The sequence below is a fragment of the Eleginops maclovinus genome, chromosome 11, assembly GCF_036324505.1.
Source record: "Eleginops maclovinus isolate JMC-PN-2008 ecotype Puerto Natales chromosome 11, JC_Emac_rtc_rv5, whole genome shotgun sequence".
Classification (NCBI taxonomy): Eukaryota; Metazoa; Chordata; class Actinopteri; order Perciformes; family Eleginopidae; genus Eleginops; species Eleginops maclovinus.
In genome coordinates this window covers 922,537-948,654 of record NC_086359.1, presented here as the reverse complement: position 1 = coordinate 948,654, position 26,118 = coordinate 922,537, and the positions used below count along the sequence as shown (strand labels likewise).

At 45.0% G+C, this 26,118-nt stretch overlaps 2 protein-coding genes across 2 annotated transcripts; both read left to right on the top strand.

Annotated features, from left to right (window-relative positions):
• Positions 1-1,733: 1,733 nt before the first annotated feature.
• LOC134872698 (neuronal acetylcholine receptor subunit alpha-9-like) lies at positions 1,734-19,276 on the top strand. The gene is made up of 6 exons (XM_063896103.1): positions 1,734-1,791; positions 10,298-10,443; positions 10,520-10,674; positions 10,990-11,236; positions 11,313-11,598; positions 18,227-19,276. The coding sequence occupies exons 1-6, from the start codon at positions 1,734-1,736 to the stop codon at positions 18,976-18,978; spliced, it is 1,644 nt and encodes a 547-aa protein (XP_063752173.1). The 3' UTR covers positions 18,979-19,276.
• On the top strand, positions 13,623-16,654 carry LOC134872697 (E3 ubiquitin-protein ligase TRIM39-like). Its single transcript, XM_063896102.1, has 2 exons — positions 13,623-13,993; positions 14,164-16,654. Exon 2 carries the CDS (start codon positions 14,173-14,175, stop codon positions 15,850-15,852), a length of 1,680 nt encoding a protein of 559 aa, XP_063752172.1. The 5' UTR covers positions 13,623-13,993; positions 14,164-14,172; the 3' UTR covers positions 15,853-16,654.
• Positions 19,277-26,118: the final 6,842 nt, after the last annotated feature.

The window sequence follows — 26,118 nt, the reverse complement described above, 5'->3', positions numbered from 1 at the left end:
CTGGAGCTAATTGTTGGACCATCTGTAAAGACGTTATGCTAGTGTGGCTCAAAATGTTATATCCAAAGTGTAATCTGCAGTACTTCAGATGTTGCATCAGATTGTGGAAGCTAAAGAGACCATCTGTTTCTGTCTGTAATTAAACCTGCAGTAAGGTGAGGGGTCAGGGCGGGGGGCGGCGTTTGTCACCTGATGTGTTGGAGGAACGAGCTGGTTTTGGTTCCAGTTACAAAAGAATCAGACAACTGGTCAAACCTGTCCTTCAATTATTCACTGAGTGACCTCCTGATGCATCTTTAATCAGCTGTAGAGACCGAGCTGTAATTACTGTGAAGGCTCTCGTATTAAAAAGGAAATATAGACGGTCAAAACGTGGGATGTTATTCTGAATTCACAAATACATTTTACCCTCCTGCTTTAATTCTTCGTTTTAATGAGACAATAACTGTTCCCATATGTATATAGAAGATAGCAGCAAGGGGAAGACAACATGTTGTTCTCTAAACTAAGTGGCTAGCTGTTGGGTGAAAGGCAAGTCTGTAAACAGGTGTGTAAACAGGTCTGTAAACAGGTGTGTGAACAGGTGTGTAAACAGGTGTGTAGAATGACTCAACATCCGGCGCTGTTTAGCTCTTCAATCACATTGCTGATGCATCTGAACATCTTTTTTTTCCAGAATATCAAAATATGGTTGTGATGAAGCTCTCAGAAATCGATCTGGAATTTCTTACGCTTAACTCACACTGGGGATCAGAAAGGTGTGTCCCATGATTACTTTACAACACTGCCGGTGTGTTTTAGTGTCCAGCCTTTTATGTATTAAAATACTTAGTTGTTAGTCAAAAAGCTGACTGTTAAATTGTTCGTTAACAATCTTTTGATTTACTGTTACTAGTTGAGAGGTACGTAACAGGCGCTAAAGAAAGCATGCTACCTTTACTCTGAATTCCCTCCATGTTTCTGTGGTGTCTCTTTAAACTGTATCTTCCATTCTCGCTCCGTCTTGTTTCATGCATTGAATCTGTCTGAACGTTCACACAGTAACTCCCCCGGCGTGCTTTAGAGTCCAGCCTGTGTGGCACTAATAACCCCCCATACCTCAAAGCCCACCGCACTACAGCAGCAGCTCACTGGCCTCCCTCTCAGCTCCTCTCAGCTCCTCTCCCCTCCTCTTAGCTCCTCTCAGCTCCTCTCAGCTCCTCTCATCTCCTCTTAGCTCCTCTCAGCTCTTCTCAGCTCCTCTCAGTTCCTCTCAGCTCCTCTCAGCTCCTCTTAGCTCCTCTCAGGTCCTCTCAGCTCCTCTTAGCTCCTCTCAGGTCCTCTCCCCCCCACAGCTCCTCTCAGCTCCTCTCCCCTCCTCTCAGCTCCTCTCAGCTCCTCTCCCATCCTCTCCCCTCCTCTCCCCTCCTCTCAGCTCCTCTCCCCTCCTCTCAGCTCCTCTCCCCTCCTCTCCCCCCCTCTCCCCTCCTCTCCCCTCCTCTCCCCTCCTCTCAGCTCCTCTCCCCTCCTCTCAGCTCCTCTCCCCTCCTCTCAGCTCCTCTCCCCTCCTCTCCCCACCTCTCAGCTCCTCTCCCCTCCTCTCAGCTCCTCTCCCCTCCTCTCAGCTCCTCTCCCCTCCTCTCAGCTCCTCTCAGCTCCTCTCCCCTCCTCTCCCCTCCTCTCCCCTCCTCTCAGCTCCTCTCAGCCCCTCTCAGCTCTGGAGTTGGATCATTACTGAGCGGATCATAGGCGTTATGAAGCTCCCCTGCAGCGGATCCTCGGTCTACCTGCTGCTGCTCCTCTGCCTCCCAGGTAAGAACATTTCCAGCCTCTTTTCAGCTTCTTTATTTGTATTATTTTTTTCACACTCATTTGAAAAAGAGCGGGGTCCTAAGAGAGCAAAAGCACTTTAGTTTTTTAGGTTTTCATTTTCTTTGAACCCCAAAGGAAGGTATCATGTGGTAAACTTGAATCGGAAGCTAATATAATCAATAGGGCATTCAGAATACAACTGATATGAATAAGTAATACCATAGGTACTTCTATAAGAAATGGGTTCCATGTGCTTTACAGAAGTTTTACTTGGTTTCATTTAATTATGTCGTCAAATGGTGTTCAATTAGTGAAAAATGGAAAAAGGTGCCTTCAAATGTTCAGATGTATTCTGCTTGTCTGCATTTGTACTTGATCAAAAAAGTAGTTCTTATTTTTCTCAAAATGTGTGTGATGGTGGGGGACTTTTATTGTGAAGGACTGAATAAGTGATATGAGGATAATGACTATGTTTAACCATAAAACCCCTCTTTGTATAATAATTACTCTCATCTTTAACTATTTGATGCTTTGATGAATGGAAGTTATTGAGAGCTGAAGTAACCACCGCTAAACAACTCTTGCCTCTTACCCAGCTCTCATTATCCAGTCGATGCTCACATGTAATACCGACATTTATCCCTGACCAGGCGCTGTGTCCATAATATACAGCAGAGGAGAAGCACCTGCTTTGTGTTCAGGAGGGATAGATATGTTAAACACGTCATGGGACTCGCAAAAAGGCTAAGAAGGTACATTATCCCAAACGTGTGGGACTGCAGAATCCCTGCTCCCCGGTGTGAGGCTGGTGCTCCCCTCCATGAGATGCACTAAGTCTTAAATTAACTCCGCTGTGATCCTGACGTCGTAATCATTAGAGCGTGGCTGCAGGGGGTCGATAGGTCAAAACAAACCCAGGATACCTGTGTCTGTGCTCTACAGGGAACGACACCCAAAGCTTTTTCGACGTAACATCTGCGACGGTGGCTGAGAGGGAGTGTGGTCGTCTCTGAACCAGTAGGTTGCTGGTTTGATTCCAGCCCTGCAGTCAACATGTGGATGTGTCCTTGGGCAAGATACTGAACCCTGAGTTGCTCCGGATGCAACGGTGTGTGTGAGGGTTAGCAAGTGGTGCTGTGGCTCGAAGACACCTGATGAAGAGCTGTAGAACATTTCATCTACAACTATAAACTGTCAATCAAATGATGCAGTCTGAAGCACCCATGCACTTGATGTGAAATGTATGCAGATAATTAGAAAGGAAGTTTACAAAAGAAGGGGTTCAAAAGGAAATGAGACCAAAGACTTCTGTTATAATTTATAAAAAGGAATGTTAACACTCAGAGAGAAACAGATTGTACAAACACAATATGACACAAACACAAATACACTGGGGGAAATTCAAAGGGAAAAAACTGAGACAACAGAATTTAAAATAAGCATGAATAAATATCACAAATGGGTTTGAAGTAAATGGAAAGAAATACATTAAAACAATACAGGAAATAATGCAAAGGCTAATGAATTAACGAGCAAGAAAACCATTGATGAATGAATTAAAGTCTACACATTTGAAATGAATGGCGTTATAGTTCATAGTTTCAAGTCATTTATACTTGCTACTTTAAAATACAGATATTTAGTTGTCCATCATAGACTGTGTATTTCAGCCTGCAGTTTTTACTTCATCTACTGCTACCTGCACACACCACATATTAAACATCTACTTCATCCTGACCCAGGGTTCAGTCTAAACCAGTATCAGGGTCTCTGCTCCTCGCTCTGGGGGCGTCCCCCTCAAACCAGAATACAGATTCTCCCCCTGAAATGTTAAAGTGCTGCCAGGAAACAATCTCTCTGTGGGTCAGAAAGGGTTTACTGAGTCCAGAGATATGGAGATGGGGTCAGATGTCTGGTCAGACGGCAGAGACAGCTTACGGAGAATAAATAGGGGATGGATGTCCGGTGGGTCTGCGGGGGACGAGTGGCAGGCAGCAGGCTGACACTGAGACTGAGATTTCTGATCCTTTCTTTACTCTCCTTTTTTCTGGAGAGGAAGTAAAGGAACCGGAGCTCTGGATCTATTTGTTGTTTGAGGTGCAATATATGACTCAGCAGCTTTAAGACGTGAAGACACCAGTTATTTTAATGCAGGATTTTCACCTGAAGTGGGCGGGGCTTTAATTTGGGCGGGAAGGGACGTGAGTGCCTCATGCTAATATTTTTCTCTGGTGTCCACAGGTTATCTGATTTATTACTGGACTGTTTTCTGTATCATGTTTGCATTTCTAGCTGTACCTCTCTTCTCATCCCTGCTTTGCTCCACAGTATTATATTTTATCCTCTGCACTATTTTGATGTTTAATGTGTTGGATTCTTTTTTGGAGGTTTCATGAAAATCGAGCCGATAGCTTTTCCGTAATACTTGGGCGTCGTTCCTCCGTCTTTGGTTGTGTTCATGAGCTTCGAAACATCATGTGGAAACAGCATGGATGCATTGTATTTTATAACTCGCTGATATCTGTCAGGGTTTTGGATCCTCTTTCGATGGTTTTCACGTCCCATTTTTTCAGATCATTCTGAGCATTGATGTGTCCGACCACACAACGCTAACAGAAGTGAAACATAATGTGTTTAAACTCCATCATTTGGACGAGCTTACAACATTTAATGGCTTCCTGCTTGGCCCAAGCTTTTCCCTTTCCTCCAGTAGTGGTCATCAGTCAATGTGAGGTTGTTGAGGCATTCCACTTGGCAACGACATAGCACAAAAACCAACAACCCTGTAAACCCAGAGAATAAATCATCCCCTCAGCCGCCTCCTCTCTGAACACCTGAGCAAACGGGAAATAAATAAGACCCAAACAACATCTGTTATACATCTTTACAGCAGAAATGACTGAAGTAACTGATCTCTAGAAAGAGATTCTCACACACACACACACACACACACACACACACACACACACACACACACACACACACACACACACACACACACACACACACACACACACACACACACACACACACACACACACACACACACACACACACACAGAGGTCATATTGACTTAACGTGCCATTATCTGTTTTCACTACACCCTGTTCCCTTTTTACTTCTGGCCATCTGTGCACATGTACTGTAAGGACTCAGTCGTTACTCCGAGGAAGGCTGGAAGACGATGATGAATATGTGCTGCATTATGTGTGTGTGTGTGTGTGTGTGTGTGTGTGTGTGTGTGTGTGTGTGTGTGTGTGTGTGTGTGTGTGTGTGTGTGTGTGTGTGTGTGTGGGCCAGCTGGCATGCTTTCAGAGGTGTTAGAGCTCACACTTCAGCTCCTCTGAGTGTCGATGCTGTCTCACAAAGTGCTGAGTCATGAGCTCGCCGGACCGCGAAGACGTTTGAACAATGAACGGAGAGACAGAGGGAGGCGGAGCTGCAGGTTGATTTACACAGAGACCTCAGGGTCGTAATGAAGCCCACCTGGCAGGGCAGTCGTCAGTTAGGCGGGCCAACATAGGTCTGTTTCAATGGATCTGTACTGATTAAAGAAGATGACCAAAAGCAGGTATTTTATACCTCTCTCCTTAAACTCTACCGTAGAAACTGAACCCTGGCCATGATTAAAGAATGGGAAATGGACACGAGGTACAGGTACAATACATGTATGTATTACAACCAAACAAACAAAGAGGCTACCAAAATGAGGTGTGTGAGCCGTGTAGGTGTGGGTGTGTGAGCAGGATGTAGAGCTGTAAACCAAAGACGATGCCGAACAAATGACCACCAGGTAGCTGCACTCAGGAAGGAGTAGGCCAGCAAAGGGAGGGGTCGAGACCTTCTGGAGCAGGGCTTTAAACCCCGGCAGGACAGCAATCAGGTGCTCCCAATCAAGAGTCACCTTCAGATACAGGAAGGGGAATGGTTAGGTAGTACCGGGGAGGAGATATCAGTCGTGTGTTCTCAAACATACACTCCATTGTTACTGCATCTTGGGCTTTCTTAGAAAGGTCATAAATCCTTCTCCAACACCTATTTTGAACTGTTTCTCTGTCAATTTAGGAGCAGGAGGGTCACAAAATACTATCATCCCATTCAATAAACGCCTTTCAGCTTCAAGCCTCTGCAGAGTGTTTAAAGCTCATGTTTCTGGAACCAGAACCCGGACGGGGATGTTGTTCCCTTTCAAATGGTTTGATTTATGTTCCCTGGACTGATCCTCTCAGAATTTAGAAAATAAGTTCGAATTTTATCTAAAAAGTGAACATTTAAAAAATAAAGTGAATTCTGAAAAAATTATTGGACATTTTTAAATAAAAGAAAAAGCCAGAAATATTTAAAGTCAGAATCTTTAGAAGAAGAGATCAGTTTGAAAAAATACTGAACATTAAAAGTCGACATTCAGACGACGAGAAGTTTGAAAAGAAAATCAAAAGAAAAAACGCTGGGGAGAAAACAAGAGTGCATCTTATAAGAAGAGGAGTAGGGCCTCATGAAGGAGGAGTTAGGATAATGAGAAAATAGTGGGACACCCCATGTGGAAGAGATATCCTACAAATTCAGGTTACCTGTTCAGACTTCAAAAGCTGCCTGGTTAGGTTTAGGATCGTGGTTTAGGTAAGATGTGTTGTTCAGAATCAGAATCAGAATCCCTTTGATCGTCCCGCAGAGGGGACATGTTGATTGTTACAGCAGAAAGAGCCACAGACAGCTTCATGTAACACCAAGATACTAAACATATATATACGAGAAGCACACAGTTCTTAAGTACATCATTCACATCATGAATGAACTCTGGTCTGAGTGAACGTCCGGTGTTGGTTTGACCTCAGACGTGGGGAAGACCAATGGCAATCTGTCTGTTGATATCATGCCAACCCTTTTATCAAAGCTTCTCCCAGTAAGTAATACATACTTTCAGTGGAAACAGATGTTGTGCATTTAAATGAGCTTAAGGGTTCTGGTCTGGGTCTGGTAAATGGATGTAGTGGTCTTTTAGTATCGGTTCTCTTAGAGAGATGAACACCTGCGGGAGACATTGGAGCAATGACTCCCCGCTCCACCATCATCAAAACTCCAAATAAGGGAATATCTTGAGTGAGAACGGTGGTCATACCTCCAGTACAGATCCACAGGCATTCCTGATGGACACACTGGAGCCGCTCCCATCACCTCACACTTAATGTGGGATTTTACGTTCATTTGTCATCACTCTGTATAAACAGAGTCACATTTAATGGAAATCTGGCCTGTAGTTGTTAGGATATCTTCCCTGGGGGGAAGGTGTTGAACACAGAGGCAGGAAGACTGTTGTCACTGCAGCCCCCGGGCCTTCAGCTGACAGGATCAAACTGTATGAAGATATTCTAAATAAACTGCTGGTGGTTTGATGAAAGTAAAATGAGCAGCTGCAATATAATGACTGAGCCTTTTTAACTGCATCTTAAACAGTAAACAACAACAGTTTTGGGGGAAGATGTTGATCGTTTTGATCCCTTAATTGTAAAACAATAGAAAACATATCATTCTTGTGGAAGTTCAACAAACACAAGAACAGATAGAACAAAAACAAGAAGAAGGGTTTGACATTAATTCCAGTCTGAAATAGAAAAGCATTTAAAGTCAGAGACATGCAGTCGAGTGGGGAGAGCTCGGTCTTTGTGGGACTTGAACTGGTGACCTTCCAGTTCCCAAGTCAAACCCCTATGGACTTTGCCACCACCTCCCACACAAACTGTAAACCAATACTGTCTTGAAAAGCAGTATTGTATATGATATTCCAAATGAATATTGCACCTGATATTATTTATACTATGATCTCTGTCAGAATATTTTAAAGGACAGACTGATGGTGAGACCTGGGTTTTTGGGTCTGTGAACTCATCCTTAAACAGAAACCTGAGGAGCTGCGAGGCTTTATCTTTATCCCTTCCCTCCCAACAAGGTTTCCTGTCCTCCAGGTCTTCACTCCCACACTTCCATATTTGCACACGCTGTTAACGCTGCATGTCTTCAGTCATAAAGGGGTTCAGTAATATATCACAGCCTCGTTATCTGAAGGTCACTCTCCTGACGGTGGGCTTGTGTGCTTCCTTTTTTGAGCAAGGCATGTCGGTAAACCTCTCCTCCTGCAGATTTCCATCTCTCTGTCCTTTCTGTCGGACGTTCACAGTAAACTGTACTTATTCATGGGTTTGAGGCCCGAGAGTAATCGTTTAGTGGTGATGATTAAAGAGAGTAGGAAAGGGGATTAAAGAACCCTAGGCCCTCTAGAGGTGGGGGGATTGTTTTATCTGCAGTCCGTCTGCAGAGAAGCAGAGTCTGCATTAAAGTCAAACACATAAACCGTGATGCTTTTACTCAGACTAATTGGATTTGTTGCTTAAACTCTATCTGAAGTCTCAGGGTAAATTGATGTTTATCACGTACGATAAGAACTGTTCATCGTTACATTTCAGGTTTAGATACAGAGCGCGTCTTCTGAAGACACTCACAGAGGAACACAAATACTTTCTGAAGTACAGAGTATTCTTCTTTCTGTGTCTCCGTATGCAACACATGTTCTTACAAACTTCAGACACAAGGCAGCGGGACTCTGAGGAGGTGAGAACAACACAAGAAAAAGAAGCTATCAAAAAGAATCAACGGAAAGTCACTCAGAAAAACTCAGGAACATGGCACAGGCTTGAAGCATGACCCAAATGCAAGGACAGGACAAGACGAACTGGCACGAGAAAGGGGAAACTGGACTATTTAAACCTGAGGAAACTGGGAACAGGTGGAAACAATCAGGGGCGGGGCTGACGCTGACGAGGGCAGGGACACAAGAGTAAAACAGGAAGTGGAAGACAGCACAAAAAGCACTAAAGAAAACATGAAACATGACAAAGCATTAACCTGGAGCACGATGAGACCAATAAAGACGTTGTCTATTTCTGAGCTCCTGATCCTGACAGTGTCCCCAGTTAATGTCTGCTTTGAATGAGTTTATTTTCCCAGCAAAATGAAACACAACCATCAGAAACTCCTCAACGTTTAAAGCTGAACAACTCTAGAAGTAACTCTGAAACACTGGCATCAGTCAACAGTTTTGTCCGAATAAACACCGTATACTTCTTTCTATGTTTAAACGTGTTATCTGTAATCTCTTGTGGGCTCATGGAGTGTAGGCCTGAAATAAAGAGCATTTGTTCCATAACACTTAAAGAATGACTCCCAGAGTGCACTGCAGCATCCTCACACCGACCGATGCACCGGAGCAACGACTTCATATCTCTCTCTCTGACCTTCCAGGAAGTTCCTTTGGCTTCTAGCCTTCATACCAGACCGTCTCCAGAGGACGGAGTGCAGCTGATAGGGAGGTCTTTGTCCTTAGCAGATTTTCATACCCAGCTGAAGTGTCGGCTGTTCACTCCTTACTTATATGGTTACAGGACACAGGATGCACATCGTAGCTCTAGTTTAGCTGCAGTCCAAAGCTGAATCAAAGAGTTGTGTTGTTGTTGTTTTGGGAACCTGGAACCGGGATCCGATAGCTTGACACCAGATTTTTAAGAGGCAAACTTAATGCATTTTTTAGCGCAAAAAAAGCTCGAAAAAATGCAAAACAAAGAAAATCCAGCGCCTTCAAAAGGTCTGCTGCACATCTATAAACAGTCCACATTTAAGAACATAAAGCACAGCTGGTTTTATTGCCAATTGAACAAAGCGTGACTTATTTCCACCAGCATTATCATTAGTTCACAGGATGGATTTAAAGGACTGATCTGCTGTTCTGCAGACACGTTCTCATTAATCATAAAAACCGCAGGTGATTACCAGGTTAATTGAAGTGGGAAATGTGGTGTCCGTGTGATGTGCATTCAGAGCTGCTGGAGATATGAGACGTTTCAGGATTAAAAGCAAATCAGTGCAGAGAACAAAGCAGCAGAGAAAAGAGCTTTTACACTCGGGCATCCTTATAACCTTCAAAGTACTATGGGAGAGAATTAGGTCAACATTGCTTTAAAGACGTACAACAAAGTTTGGATAGTCAAAATAGCGCAGTGGTATCAAGATGTTTAAAGGCCAGTCAGAGAAACATAAGGCTTTAAATGGGTTGAGTCTGATTTGATTTAGTTCCTCACAAATGTTTATTTCCAATCTCTAGTTCAAAAAAGTGTACGCTTTAGGGCGGGGCTACTTTGTGATTGACAGCTTGCTTCCACATCTTATAACTTGAACCCTTTCACCGCTTCATTTTGGCCCACAGATATATTGCTTTCCACCAGTCGTGCTTATCTCCACCAAACCGTAAAACTAGAGGCTTCAAATCCATAGTCGGTCCCATCGCGGTGTCTCCGTCTGAGTTCTTATTCAAATACACACCTGGTTTAATGAGGATCTCCCTATCTCCCTCCCTCTCTCTCCCTCACTCTCCCTCTCTCCTTTTCTCTCTCTCCCTCTCTCCCTCTCTCCCTCTCTCTCTCTCCCTCTCTCTTTCTCTCCCTCTCTCTGACCCAGTTTGCCTGGCGGCTCACGGTCGCTACGCTCAGAAGCTTCTGACGGACTTGTTCTCCAACTACACCAACGCCCTGCGTCCGGTGGAGGACACCGACCACATCATCAACGTCACGCTGCAGATCACTCTGTCCCAGATCATCGACATGGTAACCACACCCTGACTCCTGATCCTCATGTCCTGTTCATTATTCGATGTTCTCATGTGCATGTCCTTTTCTGCAGGATGAGCGTAACCAGATCCTGACCACGTACCTGTGGGTCCGCCAGGTGTGGAATGACGCCTACCTCACGTGGAAGAAGGAGGACTATGATGGTCTCGACACCATCCGCATACCCAGCAGCTACGTGTGGAGGCCTGACATCGTTCTGTACAACAGGTAGGAACACCTGCCCGACAGAAGACTGACTAACAAGCATCAATTCAAAGGTTTGGTTTACCAGATTACACCTGAAGGGTCCAGTGATTTGCATATTGCAGAAGTCAATATTGCGATCAATTTGATTTAATAACTCGTAAATGCTGAGCGGGCAAAAAGCGTTTTATTTGCATTGTACATTTTTGGTCCATATTTTCAGTAACAAGTTGTTTTCAATGTTTGAAGTAATCGTAAACCGTGTCTATCCAATGGGATTATTCACTTCTTAATCTAACCCCAGTGATCTCCTTTTACTTCTGCCCGCCTCCACCGCAGTGCAGACGACGAGTTCTCCAGCTCCATGGAGACCAACGTGGTTATTCGTCACGACGGGCACATCATGTGGGACCAGCCGGCCATCACCAAAAGCTCCTGCTCCGTGGACGTGGCCTTCTTCCCCTTCGACCTGCAGCAGTGTCACTTTACTTTCGGATCCTGGACTCACAACGGCAACCAGATGGACTTGTTCAACGCCTTAGACACGGCAGACCTGACAGACTTTGTCCCCAATGTGGAGTGGGAGGTGAGTCACATTGTCAACATGCTCAAATCAAGACCTCAGTTTGATTCACAACATCAAGTGATCCTTCTCCATCCAGGTCCTGGGCATGCCCGCCAAGAAGAATGTGATCCTGTACGGTTGCTGTTCCGAACCGTACCCGGACATCACCTTCAGCCTCCACCTGAAGAGACGCGCCTCCTTCTACATCTTCAACCTCCTCATCCCCTGCATGATGATTTCCTTCCTGGCGCCGTTGGGCTTCTACCTGCCGGCTGATTCTGGTGAAAAGGTTTCCCTGGGTGTCACCGTGCTGCTGGCCCTCACCGTGTTTCAGCTTCTGGTGGCTGAGAGCATGCCCCCCTCCGAGAGCGTCCCACTGATAGGTGAGACCAAGGAGTCCCTGATCTTTAAGTTGTGTTATATCTGTTGGTTTTGTGATCAGTTATCTCCTTGTCAACTGTTAAGTCCTTCTGTTATATAATAAGGCTTGAACAACTTTGACAAGGTAGACATCTGTATGTCCGCTTCAGAAACGGCCCTTGAGACTGGGAGACCTTTTGGAAGATTCCTGACCATCATCAGTGTTGGGTATAGTTACTTTGGAAAGTAGTTAATTAGGTTACAACGTTACTATCAATTAAAAGTAATCAGTTACGTTACAGCGTTACCTATTCATAAAAGTAACGCGTTAGAGTACTCCTGCGTTACCGAAAATTAAAAGCCGGTTGCAGCGCCTCGCACATGCTGCAGCGCCTCGCACATGCTGCAGAGCCTCGCACATGCTGCAGCTTAACTGACGCAGACACACAGCCTACTTTAAATGCACCGAGACGTCCTGACAATGAATAACATCACCCAACCAAATGAACTCTGCAGGATAACAATAACAAGACAGACAGTTATATGCCTTTTTTAAATCACAGAACATGTGATCAACATTCAGGAGTTGCCTAACGTTTGGTACCCAGCCCAGGTAGCCGATATGATGCAGTTATGAAGTGCCTACATTTACGTGCGCTTCAGTAAACAGAATCTGAGGTAAACAGGTTGCAGATTCAGATCCATTTATACATTAACGACCAATCAACGATCTAACAAACATGCCGAACAAAACAAACAATGAAATCGCTCACTGGCACACAGCGGGCAAATGACAAATATAGCCTAATAGCTGAACTATGAAAACACTGTTCAAGTATCACAGGCCTAAACTCACATTCACTCTTCGAAGATGGAGACTCCACAGTTGAAATTGGAAGCATCTCCTCAACCACATAACCGCGACACCTTCTTAATCTCACTGGCAGAGAGGGTACTGAGCCACAACTCAGACGCTGTTGCTTTGGAGCTGGTGCACCACCGTCGTCCCCCTCAGCAGGCCTTGCTACCAGCGGGATAGAGTGCTGCTTCGATGCAAGATGTTGTTTAAATTCGAAGTGGAATTGTTTGAGGTCGACAGAAGCTTTTCAACAACACAGAGAGTGCGTTTTACCGGTCTGTTGTTCTTGTCCTTTTCGCTGGTGAATTGAAAATAATGTGCGTACTTCCACGATGAACACGCTGACCTCTCCGCCATCTTGCCGGGGGTTCGAGACACACACACACACACACACACACACACACACACACACACACACACACACACACACACACACACACACACACACACACACACACACACACAGGTAATGTAGGTCAGCAGCAGGGCACAGACGCATCACAGCGCTGCGCCTCCGCTGACACATCCGCGGGTGGCACAGACCTGTCTGACACAAAGCAGGCTGCAGTCGGGATTTTACGGATTACCTTTTTTTTTAAATAACTAAGTTACTGATTACCGAACACACGAAACTAACGCGTTACGTTACTCGTTACTCGATAAAAGTAATTAGAGTACCCATAACACTGACCATCATTTAGTCTGGACATTGGCAGACTCAGGCTGTTTCAACAGGCAGAACGTTTTCTTGCATGAGCGCAACCTTCAGTGCCTCGTAGTTTAAGGTCCTACATAGGTCATTGCATCTGGTTTGCTCTCCTTGAGGGGAACCCTATAGGGTACTTTATTGTGTTTGCAATACTGTTGTTGCTGAACTAGAGGGCAGTATATCATCCCTTATCTCCCCTGAGTCCATCTGTAGCTGGATATACAAAGGAACAACAAGAAGTCGGTTTTCATGTATTATTCGGTTGTCGCCTAAAATGGGCACATTTCTTTTTGTCAACAAATGCAGGCTAGAGGTTGTGTGTCTCGAAGGCACTGATTCTACGTCTGACAGGTAAAGTCAGTATGCAGAGACAGAGTGCTTGTGAGAGAAGTGTTGGAGTCCTTCCTCCAGTCAAACCAGTACAACTGCTGCTGATCCTTCGATATCTCATTACAGTTTTGACTCTTCGTATACCATCGTATGGTAGTAGGACTGTTCTGGGCTTGATGGGGGAGTAACATACTTCAGCTGACATGAAATTGCATGTTCTATGGACTCTTAGACCTGTTGAAAAGAAAGAAATTCCATTATGCACTATGACAACTCCCACCAGAGGAATACAGAAGGTGTGGCAAAGGGATGAACATCAAACCAGAAATGCAGGAAAACGTCATCCAGAGACATTCAGCCAGCAAAGCAGCAGCACAGATTAACCCAAACATTTCACAGATGATAGATAGGTTTTGTCGAAGCAAAGCTGCAGTCGTAATCATTCAAAGTTTTCTCTGAAGAAAGACTTAGCTTGTTCTTCAGGACTTTCTCAATAGAACGGAGTCTCTGCAAATCTCTGGTAAGTGAGCCTGTGATACTTGCTGTAGCTAAAGCAGGATTTACCGGTTCTGCTACTCGTTCAGGAAGTTACGCACAATAAAAACACTCTAAAATGGATTTACTACTTTGACAGAATTATTAATGAATGCTTTTCTTTTCTTTGTTTCACACTTGTTTGACTGCTGTTAGTGTGCAGAAATGGCTGCTAACGAAGGGCTAATGAATGAGGATCAGTTTTTGTGCCCCATCTGTCTGGAAGTGTTCACTGAACCAGTCGCCACACCATGTGGACACAACTTCTGCAAGACCTGTATCTCTAGAAACTGGGATATGAATGTCCCCAACCAGTGCCCAGTGTGTAAAGAGCTTTTTCTCACAAGACCGAAGCTACGTGTCAACACACTGATCTCTCAGATGGCTGCTCAGTTGAGACAGACGGCTCAACAGAAACCCACTCACTCAGAGCCACAACCGACCCGATCAGAGGGCATTACCTGTGACGTCTGCACTGGAACCAAACTGAAGGCCCTGAAGTCTTGCCTGGTGTGTTTAGCCTCCTTCTGTGAGACTCACCTGGAGCCTCACCTGACATTCAGCGGTCTGAAAAATCATCAGCTGATTGATCCTGTTGAGGACCTGGAAGGCAGGGTGTGTAAGATGCACCATAAGCCTCTGGAGCTGTTCTGCAAGACCGACCATACGTGTGTCTGTATGCTCTGCATGCTTTTAGACCACAAGACACATGATGTGGTTCCTCTGAAAGGAGAATATGAAGGAAGAAAGACACAACTAGGGAAGCTAGAGGATGAAATCCACCAAATGATTCAGGAGAGGCAGCTCAAGATAGACAGTATCACGCGTACAGTGGAGCTCAGTAATAAAGCGGCAGAGAAAGAGATAGCAGACGGGGTTCGGGTCTACACCGCTCTGAAGGAGTCTGTTGAGAGCGGCCTGGCGGAGCTCATCGACACAATCAAAGCCAAGCAGAGACCGACACAGAAACAGGCGGAAGGCGTCATCCAGGAGCTGGAACTAGAAATTTCTAAGCTGATGAAGAGGAGTGCTGAGTTGGAGCAGCTGGCCCGCTCCGAAGACCACCACCACCTCATTGAAACCTTCCCGTCCCTGAAGGTCGCTCCCCCCACCAAGAACTGGATAGGGGTCCATGTCTGTCTGCCATCATATGAGGGGGCTGTGGGGAGAGCTGTGGATCAGCTGGAGAGGACCCTTTGTAGAGAGATGAGGAAGGTCTTGAAGGCGGAGCTTGAGAGGGTCCAGCAGTACGCGGTGGATGTGACTCTGGATCCACGAACAGCAAACCCCTGGCTCGTCCTGTCTGAGGACGGAAAACAAGTCCGACTGGGTGAGGTATATAAAGATCTCCCAGATATTCCAGAGAGGTTCTCTTTTTATGCCAGTGTTTTAGGAAAGCAGAGTTTCACTTCAGGGAGGTTTTACTACGAGGTTCAGGTCTCAGGGAAGACTAAGTGGGATTTAGGAGTGACCAGGGAGTCGATCGACAGGAAACGCCAGATCACCATGAGCCCTCAGAACGGTTACTGGACGGTGTCTCTGAGGAACGAGAGCGATTACAAAGCTCTGGATGACGAGCGGGTCAGTCTCTCTCTGAGGTCTCAGCCTGAGAAGGTGGGGGTGTTTGTGGACTATACGGAGTGTCTGGTCTCCTTCTACGACGTTGATTCTGCAGCGTTCATCTACTCCTTCGCCGGCTGCTCCTTCACTGAGAAACTCTACCCATTCTTCAACCCCTGCACTAATGACGGGGGTCAAAACGCCGCCCCTCTGATCATCAGCCCTCCGCCTAAAGTCAAGGTGGACTTATTGCGACTTTACTCGAGAATGCGAAAGAACCCGTGATTAACAAAACATTTGAAGAGCCTCGGACACACTGGAAACGTGTTTTCTTCTGGACTTGAATCTGGAACTAAGGATTGTTCTTTGTGTTGAGGCCGATAGCAGCAGGGGGTCCATGATTAGGAATACAGTACAGCTGAAGAAAGAGCAGTTCCACCATGAAGATGTTCCCTCTTTTTGGTTTTGCAAATTCAAACTTCTTGATATTTTTCAAATTCATGGAGACTGCCCTTAGGTTATTTATGCATACATTATAAATGTGCATGGAAACAGACTGATTGAAATGTACCTACAGAATAGACCTGCAGTGTAATAGAGGATGTACACATACATTCATCATTCATCATAGTTCCTTTAACCTTCCTTTTGTCCTCGGGTCAACTTTGACCCTTTTCAAAATGTTTCAATATAACAAATACGGTTTTTTTCCTGTCATTGAACAGTTGGTGTTTTATTCAAATTTAAAGCATCCATAGTTTGCTATTTAAGTTTTTCTACCTAAAAAATGACATAAAATTTCCCCAAATTAGGTCTTTTGTCCATAAATTCAGAAATCCGAAGTAAAATTGGTATTCATACGTTGGAATTAAGTTGACTCAGACGTTGTTGGAGCAGTACGACACAAACTCTACGCGTTCAGAAGTTGCATTATGGTTGGAAACACAAAGGCTAAGATTTTTTTACTGTTTGGTAAAACTGGTGTATTTAGAAAGTAAGTGGAAATGATATGTATTGTAAAGGATTGTGTAGTGTACATAGTTTCTGTATTCATGGTGACATATTATAAATAAAGGACACCAAAGTACCTGTGTACATTATTTTGCAAAGGGAGGGTCGTAGCCTCTCGACTCTGCCTGCTTTGAGTCGTGTTAAACACAAGTCTGAAGTTCAGCTCATAATCAGTTCACACTGTCTGCTGAACCAGGAAGTACCTCAGCCCCGAAGAGCTGATTCTCCCCCTAGTGGGCCGCGAAGGCATTGCAAGTGGGCCACCAAATAATTTGCAAAACAATATATATAAAAAAATATATATCCCCACAGCACATTCTCAAAGCACCGCAGTCTCTTTTCCTAAGTCCATTTGAATTCTCCTATCCACTACTCTTAACCCGTGACCTTTCACGCAGAGGTCCAGGAATACAGCAATTCGACCGCAACCCAAGAATTAGTGGTGCTTTCTTCCCGTGATATCATGTCTACGTGTTAACCCTGATGTTTGTTGCAGCTCTTTACCTCTGCCTCTTCTACCCTCCCTCTCTCACCACCAGAGATTCAGATCAGATGTAATCGTGAAACCAAAGACTTTTAAATGAATGTTAAATATTCTGAGATACAGTTACTGCTGAGAAGGGGAACCAAAATGCCAGGCAGGCAAATGTGTAATTGTTTGGTCTGTGATATCTTTTTGTTTCCTCACAAATAAACTGAGCAGGCAGTAAAATGTTGGCAGCCCGGCAGTAAGCACCCTCTCTATGCCTGACTATCTGTACGGTAATGATCAGGAGGCCTGGGGGTTGATGAGGCAGGCGCTGTTCTAAAATACAACAATGACCGCCGGGGAATCAATGCTCTCGACTCTCACGATGCCAACAGCAGTTCACATTTCAGCAGAGCCCTTTCTGTACGGCCTGTTCCCATCTCACTGAAGTACAAAGTGTTGCATCCTAAATAATTCAACTGCATACTACGCCAAAACCTTTACTACTCAATGATCTATAAGTTAATAAAACAATGGTCCACATTTCAGAGACGAGCCCTAAAGTCTCTTGAAAATTCTGCATAACAAAGCACGAGAGAATTACTTAACATCTAAAGCTCTTAGTCGACTAAAGCTAAAGAGATAACGAGGGGGGCACACCTGTGCTTTCTATGTTACAAACCATGTTCATTTAAGGAGCTAAACCGAAAGTACATACGATTGAAAAGCGAGAACACAATTAGTTGTTTACTTTTCAAATCCTATTAAAAGTTGTGAGATCTGGAGTTTGAGGTGTGAGCATGGCTGTCATTTATACTGGGAACACTGGAGACATGGCCCCAACAGTTGCTCCGAGCTTACTTACTGCACTAGTTATCAAAGTAAGTGTTGTTAGCGGAGGGAGCTGACGCCCATGGGTTTGAGGGTACAAACTGAACGCCCCTTCAGAAACTGATCAATCATTTGGTGTTACTGTTTTCATCATCATCATCATCATCATCATCATCATCATCATCATCATCATCATCATCAACATCATCATCATCATCATTTGAGAAACAGAAAACAGCAACGTGATCCTGGGTCAAAGTATCTCTACTCTGGATTTCCTGTAAACTCTCCTGGTGTTATAGTGTGTGTTTTGAACTCGAACTGATCTCCATCTCCTTTCCTCCACAGGAAAGTACTACATCGCCACCATGACGATGGTCACCGCATCCACAGCGCTCACCATCTTCATCATGAACATCCACCACTGCGGCCCAGAGGCCCGTCCGGTCCCCCAGTGGGCCGAGCGGTTCATCCTGAACTACCTCGCCCGCATCTGCTTCGTGTACGAGGTCGGGGAGAACTGCCTCGGGGGGGCTGCATCCAGGAAGCAGCCTCAGTCTCAGGAGGAGTCTGAAGCCCGGGCCAGCAACCCAAAAGGAACAAACTGGGATGTGAACGGGCAGGTGTGGGCCGGGAGGGTGGAGGAGGACGGGGCGGGGGACGCTCTGAAGCCGAGCCGCGATTCAAGCAACCAGACCGAGTGGAAGGAGGACATGTTTGTGACCATCGACCACTCCGAGGAAGAAGGAGCCGCAGGAGGAGCTCAGCGGGAGGAGTCTGCCTGTGGAGGAGGAGGAGAAGGAGGAGGAGGAGGTGAGCATGTGGAGGAAAAGACAGGCGTCGGAGGTGCAGAGGGGGGCGGAGGCGGAGCCGGGGACGACAGGAGGGAGGTGTTTGTGAGAGCCGTGTGTGTGTGCCAGCACCAGGGACTACGCAGGAACGTGGAGTACATTGCCAACTCGTACCAGGACCAGCGGGCCGCTCAGCTGCGCATCGGGGAGTGGAGGAAGGTCGCCAAGGTCATGGACCGCTTCTTCATGTGGCTCTTCTTCATCATGGTCTTCTTCATGAGCATCCTGATCCTGGGGAAAGCCATCTGACGGGACTGCAAAGATTCCAATCAGATGACGATGGTGTGGAGCTGGCATAACGTCTTAAATCTTACTGTCCTTCAAACACGTGAAACATGCTGGTTTTGTCGGAGCACTGATGAATCACAGATGGGCTTAAAGTGAATCTGCTGCACGTTTAAAGCACACCTGGTGTCTTTGCAAATAAAGATTACCCCCGAGTCTTATAGGGAGAGATTATTGAATGAACTCCATATTCTCTAGCACTGATCACAGCAAATACCAGGCACTTTTCATACCCCGAGGACATTTCAAACTAACTTCCAGCTTGTGCACCTGAAGCGTGTTTCACCTGTTTGGAGGAAAACTTGATTTTAGGATAAAAATCTTCAATAAATGTTCTTAATGAACGGGCTTCCATCTGTTCGTGATGATCAAAACAGAGGGCGATATATGTGTTTACATTATGACTTACCACTGTATGTCTTAGAGCTGAACACACACACACACACACACACACACACACACACACACACACACACACACACACACACACACACACACACACACACACACACACACACACACACACACACGTTCATGTTAAAGTATGCCACACTTTTTTATATTTAGACCTTTCGAGTGTTTTTTGACGACTTAAAATGCATGCAGGATTGGTTTTAAACCATCACGTTGAACTGTGGGATATTATGGACTGCAAACAGGAAGTCTTTGTATTGTTTAATCTATGTATCTTTGATTGCAGCATAAACCATATCAACATCTTTCCCCTTCATCTCGTTAAACCTCTGAAGCGAACGTGACTTGAGGTTTTGAATTATCGGTGAATTTTGTTGGAGTCTTCCTGAGTTTGGACACGAACGCTGGCCTGAGTTTTGCTAACTCAAATCTAGATCTTACAATCCGGTCACAGTCGCTCCTCCGAGTACAGAGGTACATTTGTATGATGGCGGGGGGGGTATTCGGCCCAAGTGTAACATGTGGGTCTTCACTTTGAAGACGTCCTGATGTCAGTGGGAAGATCGTTCCACCATTTAGGAGCCAGGATAGCAGACAGGCGTGTTTTTGTTGGGGGGGGTGGGTGGTTCCAATTAGCAAGCCGATTGGCTGATGCAGAGCGGAGAGATGGAGTGTCCAGTTTGACCATGTCTTGGGTGCAGGATGGACCAGATCCCCTCACAGCTTGGTAGGCCAGTACCAGGGTCTTGAAGGGAGCAGAGGAGAGGTGTGTGGTGTGGGAGAACTGGGGAGGTTGAATACCAGTCGGGCTGCAGCATTCTAGATTAGCTGTAGAGGTCGGATGACGTCTGCAGGTAGACCAGCCAGGAGTGGGGTACAGTAGGACCAGAGCCTGGACCAGGACCTGTGCTGCCTCCTGGGACAGCACGGGACGTATCCTCCTGATGTGGTAGAGAGTGTTTCTGCAGGATCGGGTCGTAGCGGCGATGTTAGCAGTGAAGGACAGCTGGTGGTCCAGCGTCGGGCTAACAGCAGAGGTGCCAACACAATTACTGTGGGCAATAGGATGGAGACCTGGGGAATGCTCCATTAAAACAAATCCTTTGTCCTTAATCAAATGATTAAACTCTGAAATCATGAAGGGATCACAGCAGATCTGTCTGAGGATGCTTAACAATGATTCAGAGATAACCCTGCATAATTAACCTCTCACATTGTCTCACAAAACTAATGATGAAAAGTGATAATCATGGTAGTTATCTCATGGAGGCACATAATTATTCATTGCAAGATATTACCTCAACAGGTTTTATCATCACGTGTTCAGAAGCTTTTATTAACTCAAATGCTTTGAAACTTTTAGGCAGTTTACTAGATTTGAAGAGATTAAAATACTATGATATGTTTTAAAGGAAGTAAACAGAAGGGAAACATTTTTCCTCATTGTAAAGTTCCTGTCAATACAAATCTTGGTCAGCAGGTTTTTCCGGCTTAAATACAGCATGAGGCGCTAACGTCACTTCGGTCTAAATTCAGCCCCGCCCTCTTTCAGGTGTAACTCCTGCATTAAAATAATAGTGTCTTCACGTCTTAAAGCCTTGAGTCATATATTGCACCTCCAACATCAAATAGATCCAGAGCTCCGGTTTCTTTACTTCCTCTCCAGAAAAAAGGAGAGTAAAGAAAGGATCAGAAATCTCAGTCTCAGAGTCAGCCTGCTGCCTGCCACTCGTCCCCCGCAGACCCACCGGACATCCATCCCCTATTTACTCTCCGTAAGCTGTCTCTGCTGTCTGACCAGACATCTGACCCCATCTCCATATCTCTGGCCTCAGTAAACCCTTTCTGACCCACAGAGAGATTGTTTCCTGGCAGCACTTTAACATTTTGGGGGAAGAATCTGTATTCTGGTTTGAGGGGGAAAAATAACTCAAAATTCTATTCAAATGTGAACCCCTTTTTCCAAAGTCAGAAACCGTACTCGGCCGTGAGGCGGTGTTTGTAGTCTTCACAATGTCAACACAACATGCCAAATGTTTCACTGTCACTTCTTGTTATGCAGTATATGTTGTTTGTGTGTTGTTAACATATTTACATAAGACACATAGTTGTTGCCATAAAACACATTAAAGATTTCTAATTACAAATGCTTTGTTTACTGGATTTCTGTCCGCAGAATATTCACACTAAGGTTGTTTCCTTCCTCTGTTTTAATACTGCTTAGAAATATTAGTCTGCCATGAAATGGGCTTAATGTGTAAGGAGTGTATTCAGACGTATAACCACCAAACAAACGAGATAAACACCTCCATAAAGTCCCCACAAGTGCTGGTTACCCTGCAGCAGCAACAGCTTAGCAGTAGATGGAGCCAACAAGCTTCAAATTCATTCATTCACCCCCCCACCAACACACACACCACAACTACTTACAATATATACACCATAAATAACTGCAGTACATACTTCCACGTTGAATACTTCCCCCCGGTTGCAGAGCTGCTGCTGGTACTGGAGGAGTATTTAGTAAGTTGTGTAATTTCAATCTTTGATATTATTGATGATGTTCTCGTCCTCACAGAGGGAATACATGAATACAAATAAGAAAACAATAATACAAAAAGAAAAGCAAAAAACTAAGAAAGCGAAAGGGAGTCCCTGCCCCTAACGGAGCGGAGTGACCCGGAAGTCCCTCAGTGGCCGCCATGATGAGAGCGGCTTGAATTCTCCAGAGCAGGGGTGTCCAAACTACGACCCGGGGGCTAAATGCGGCCCGCAGGCCATTTCTGAATCGACCCTCAGCACATTCTAAAAGTATAATGGATATGGCCCACACATTAAACTCCTGCTGCTCTTATTTTGTACTTCTCAGATATATGTTAACATATATTAATGAGCCCAATGTAAAATCAATTCAGTCTTTTAGAATTAGAAACATTCTCTAACAAACCTGAGTTGATTAAAAAACCCAACAACTTATTTCTATAACCAGCTTGAGATGCAACCTTCATATCTCCTCTGATTCTCAGCACTCTGAGGCTCTGTTTTAAGGGATGAGCTGCAGCAGAATAAATGAACCCTGAAGACAGACGGGGTGTAGGCTGTTCTTTCTGAAAGCGTTTTCAGGTATCACACATTATTCACCTACATTTGATTTGTGTTGCTAACAGACAGGAAAGGAGCTCTGAAGCTTCCTTTATAATCTCCTTTAGGAAACACTGGACCTTCCTGTAGGAGAGGAAAGGAGAACATGCTGTCCCACAATGCCTTGCAGCAACTTTTACCGTGACGCAGCATCCGGCGGTTTACGGAAACAGCCGACCGTGAGAAATGCGTTCGGTGAAAGTTACGGTGCTGATGAAGCAGTCTAAAACTTATACCGTAACTTTCCAAAGAGCTTGGTTCTGAACGTTCAGCTCTGGATTCATCAAAAGGAGAAATATGAACGGTACTTTTACTGAAAGGATCCAATAGAGTCTCAGAGTCTCTGAGCTGTGTGGGGTTTCTGAAGCCTTTACTACATGTTGAACTGTGATGTCCAAAGTGATAGGTGAAGGCATCACTAGTTTATTATAACTCATTTGTATTTATTATAAATATGTCATATAATCATACCTATTGGATTCATGTGGGTTAATACGTGAGGCCGGAGGGGGGGCCTTTGTAATGCAGGGTATCTGTCTCTGCTGTCCTGGTTCATAAAGCAGAAACAGCACCATCAGAGAGCACGGTGCAGAGGAGAGGCTCTCAGGAGCTTTAGAGGAGCTGTAGTTCCCCACAGCAGACGCTCATTAAGGACGGCCTTCATCATCAATACGTGGATAGTGTCGCTCAGTCGGGTTCTCAAAGCAGCCTCTGTTCCTCAGTCCTGTTGAGTTCTCCTGTCCACTGTTCCTTAACCCCGGGACCCTTCACACAGAGGTCAAGGAACAGCTGATAGATAGACCATAGGACCAGATTTTGGACTATTCCACCGTACCCCTGCTGTTTGTTAGCAATCGTCGGAGTTCATCCATCTATGATATTATTTATATTTATATGAAACCATAACCATTCATACACATTACATACATTTCATCTGTTCAAACTGAAGTGATCTTTAGTGTTTCGGCGTGCTTCTCAATTAATACCAAGCTATCTTTGGCTCTTTACTCCAAAACCTGGGGGTCAAAGTAAGGTCTCAAGGGCCTCTTGATTTTATGGGATTGAATATAGCTTTTTTTATATCTATGGTTGGCCTTTGTTTCTGGTTTTCAATCATTTGTCTGGGAGAAAAAATAACTGGACTAGGATTACTGAAACACAACTCTGTATTTTGTAATATACACATTTTTAATATTTATTGTAAAGACAATTAAGATTCACTTAAACGTCTTATGTTTGTTTACACATATCTTTATTTTATTCAATTGTACTTTGAAATGGAGCAACTGTTACAAAAGCCAACTTCCCCCAAAAACTTGAAACTGTTGCATGTTGGGAGCTCAGGGGAGGACGCTGCCCCCTAACGGTCCACCAGTGTGATCACTGTGGCCCCAGCAGCCAGTAATGAGTGTTAGTGTTTCTGAAACATCGTTAATGAGGTCCGCTGTGAGCTGCTTCCTCACTAACACTGATCAACAGTTCCTGATGGTAATGAGCCCTGTGGGAGCAGAGGGGGGCAGGTAATAGATGTTTATCAGCGCTCAGAGGATAAGCAAGCCCCCGGGATCAAGAGGGATTCGCTGCACTGTCAATGCATGATGAAACTTCAGCAGCTGGTTTTCCAACAAAGTCTGCTCCCACAGCGAAACAACTCAGCGACTTAGGGATCAAGCAATGAGCAAAACAAGCGTTGGAAAAAGAGAAGTTACCCTGATCCAATCAACAAACCCTGATGAAACTTCACCGAGCATTCACAACTTTTAGGCTTCAAACCTTTATTTTTAAGTTTGACATAAAGCCCTTACCTCACGTACTCCATCAGCCAAGTCTCAAAATCGTTGTAATGACTTATAACCACAAACTTTGAACAGTTGGAGGCGGACTTTCCCCTGAGAATGCCTTTATGAACATGAAGATAAAGACATTGTTTTCCCAGTTTCATGGAGAATAGATGAACAGAACTCCGACCCTAACCTTTGAACACCTTTGTTAAGAACCGCAAAACCAACCGAGCGCTGCGTCAGACAAGACGCCAAGTGAGGATGACCACCTGGAGAGAGGAAGCAGAGAGAGAACTATGAAGGTAAAGAGAGAAGGCCGGTCTGCAGCCTGAAGGTTCCCTTGAGAGGTTCCCTGTCCATCGGCCCCTGAACGCCTCACTGCAGCTTTTGATTTAATTAACCTGCCGGTCACCGAGACACCAGGGAGCTCTGAGGCCTCCAGGACAGTCATAATTATAACACACACACACACACACACACACACACACACACACACAATGTTCTGAATGGACTGAAAGAGTCCTTCTGTTGACCGTTAGTTGCCTTGTAATTTTGGATAAACACAAACAAGCATTTCTTTACTTGCTTTACGACTTCTATTCAGACCTTGCTGTCTCTGTTGTCATGTGAACACAAACATAGAAACTCCAGGTCTTTAACATACTGGAAATACGGGTACCTTTAAAGTGTACAGTATGGAGTATCCCACATCACACAGTTTTGTATTTTAATTGCACCACAAGCTGACAATTAAGACTATTATTATGTTCTGCGACAAGTGTTTACCCACCAACAGCGGTTCATAGCAGCTCCTTTAACTGATCAGACGGACAGACAGTCATAACTAAAGGTGGTGAGAATAGGAAGGAGCTGTGAGACATATCAGGGTCATTGATGGTTAGATGTGTGTCTATGGTTATAAGTTCAGCATCCACAGATCGTTGAGTAATCAGGTTTAAACTGTGGCATCATCACTTGCATCATTCTGAAGTAACTTTCATGAAGTGACGGGATGATCTCAGCAGAGGAGGACGGTCCCTGCGGGCCAGGATCTCCTTGAGGTTGTTCCCACTAAGAAACAGACGGTTCAAGTTTCTGCAACAACACAACCATCATACACTTACTTTGATATTACTGACTTTGTTGAGACAGCTGTATTCTTACTCTTGCCAAGGGCTGATTTGATCCTAGTGACATAAACGTCTTCATCGCAAAAACGTCCCAGTTTGGGATTAATAAAGTAATCCTTATCTTATCCACCATGTCTGATCAAAGTGTGTGACGGCCTGGACTGCAGACTTATTGATTGTCATGCTCTTGTTACGTTCCACACCACAGTCCAGTTGGTGGGTATGCATCTCTGTGTGCAGAGAGAAGGGCCAGTTTGTTTCATCTCTGAGTCTAGACTTACCTGGGCCCAGCTGATAGCCAAGAGGACACAACCAGGTAAGATTCCACCTTGTATGAGAGGTGGCCTCTCGTTTCACCTTTCAGTCTGCCCAACACAGCTGGGATATACCCTTACTGGTCCCACAGAGGAAGCCTTCCTGGCCCCACAGAAGAGAAATGTACATCCTGCATTCGACCCATCCTCGTGTTAGGAGCAGTGGGCGGCCATACGTAATGCATCCAGGCAACAGTGCTCAGGGACACCTCGGTAGCTCTTGGTGTTTCAGGGTCTTGAACCAGTGAACTTCCAGTTCCAAGGCCAAGTCCCTATGGACTTCCCCACCACCGCAGTGGAGCTTCAGGAGGAGTAACACCAGGT

Excerpts from the sequence above, each read along its gene's own strand:
- LOC134872698 (XM_063896103.1), top strand. The coding sequence starts at position 1,734 with ATGAAGCTCCCCTGCAGCGGATCCTCGGTCTACCTGCTGCTGCTCCTC. Across the intron at positions 10,675-10,989 it reads GACATCGTTCTGTACAACAG|TGCAGACGACGAGTTCTCCA; the intron begins GTAGGAACACCT and ends CCTCCACCGCAG. Across the intron at positions 11,599-18,226 it reads CGAGAGCGTCCCACTGATAG|GAAAGTACTACATCGCCACC; the intron begins GTGAGACCAAGG and ends TTTCCTCCACAG.
- LOC134872697 (XM_063896102.1), top strand. The coding sequence starts at position 14,173 with ATGGCTGCTAACGAAGGGCTAATGAATGAGGATCAGTTTTTGTGCCCC.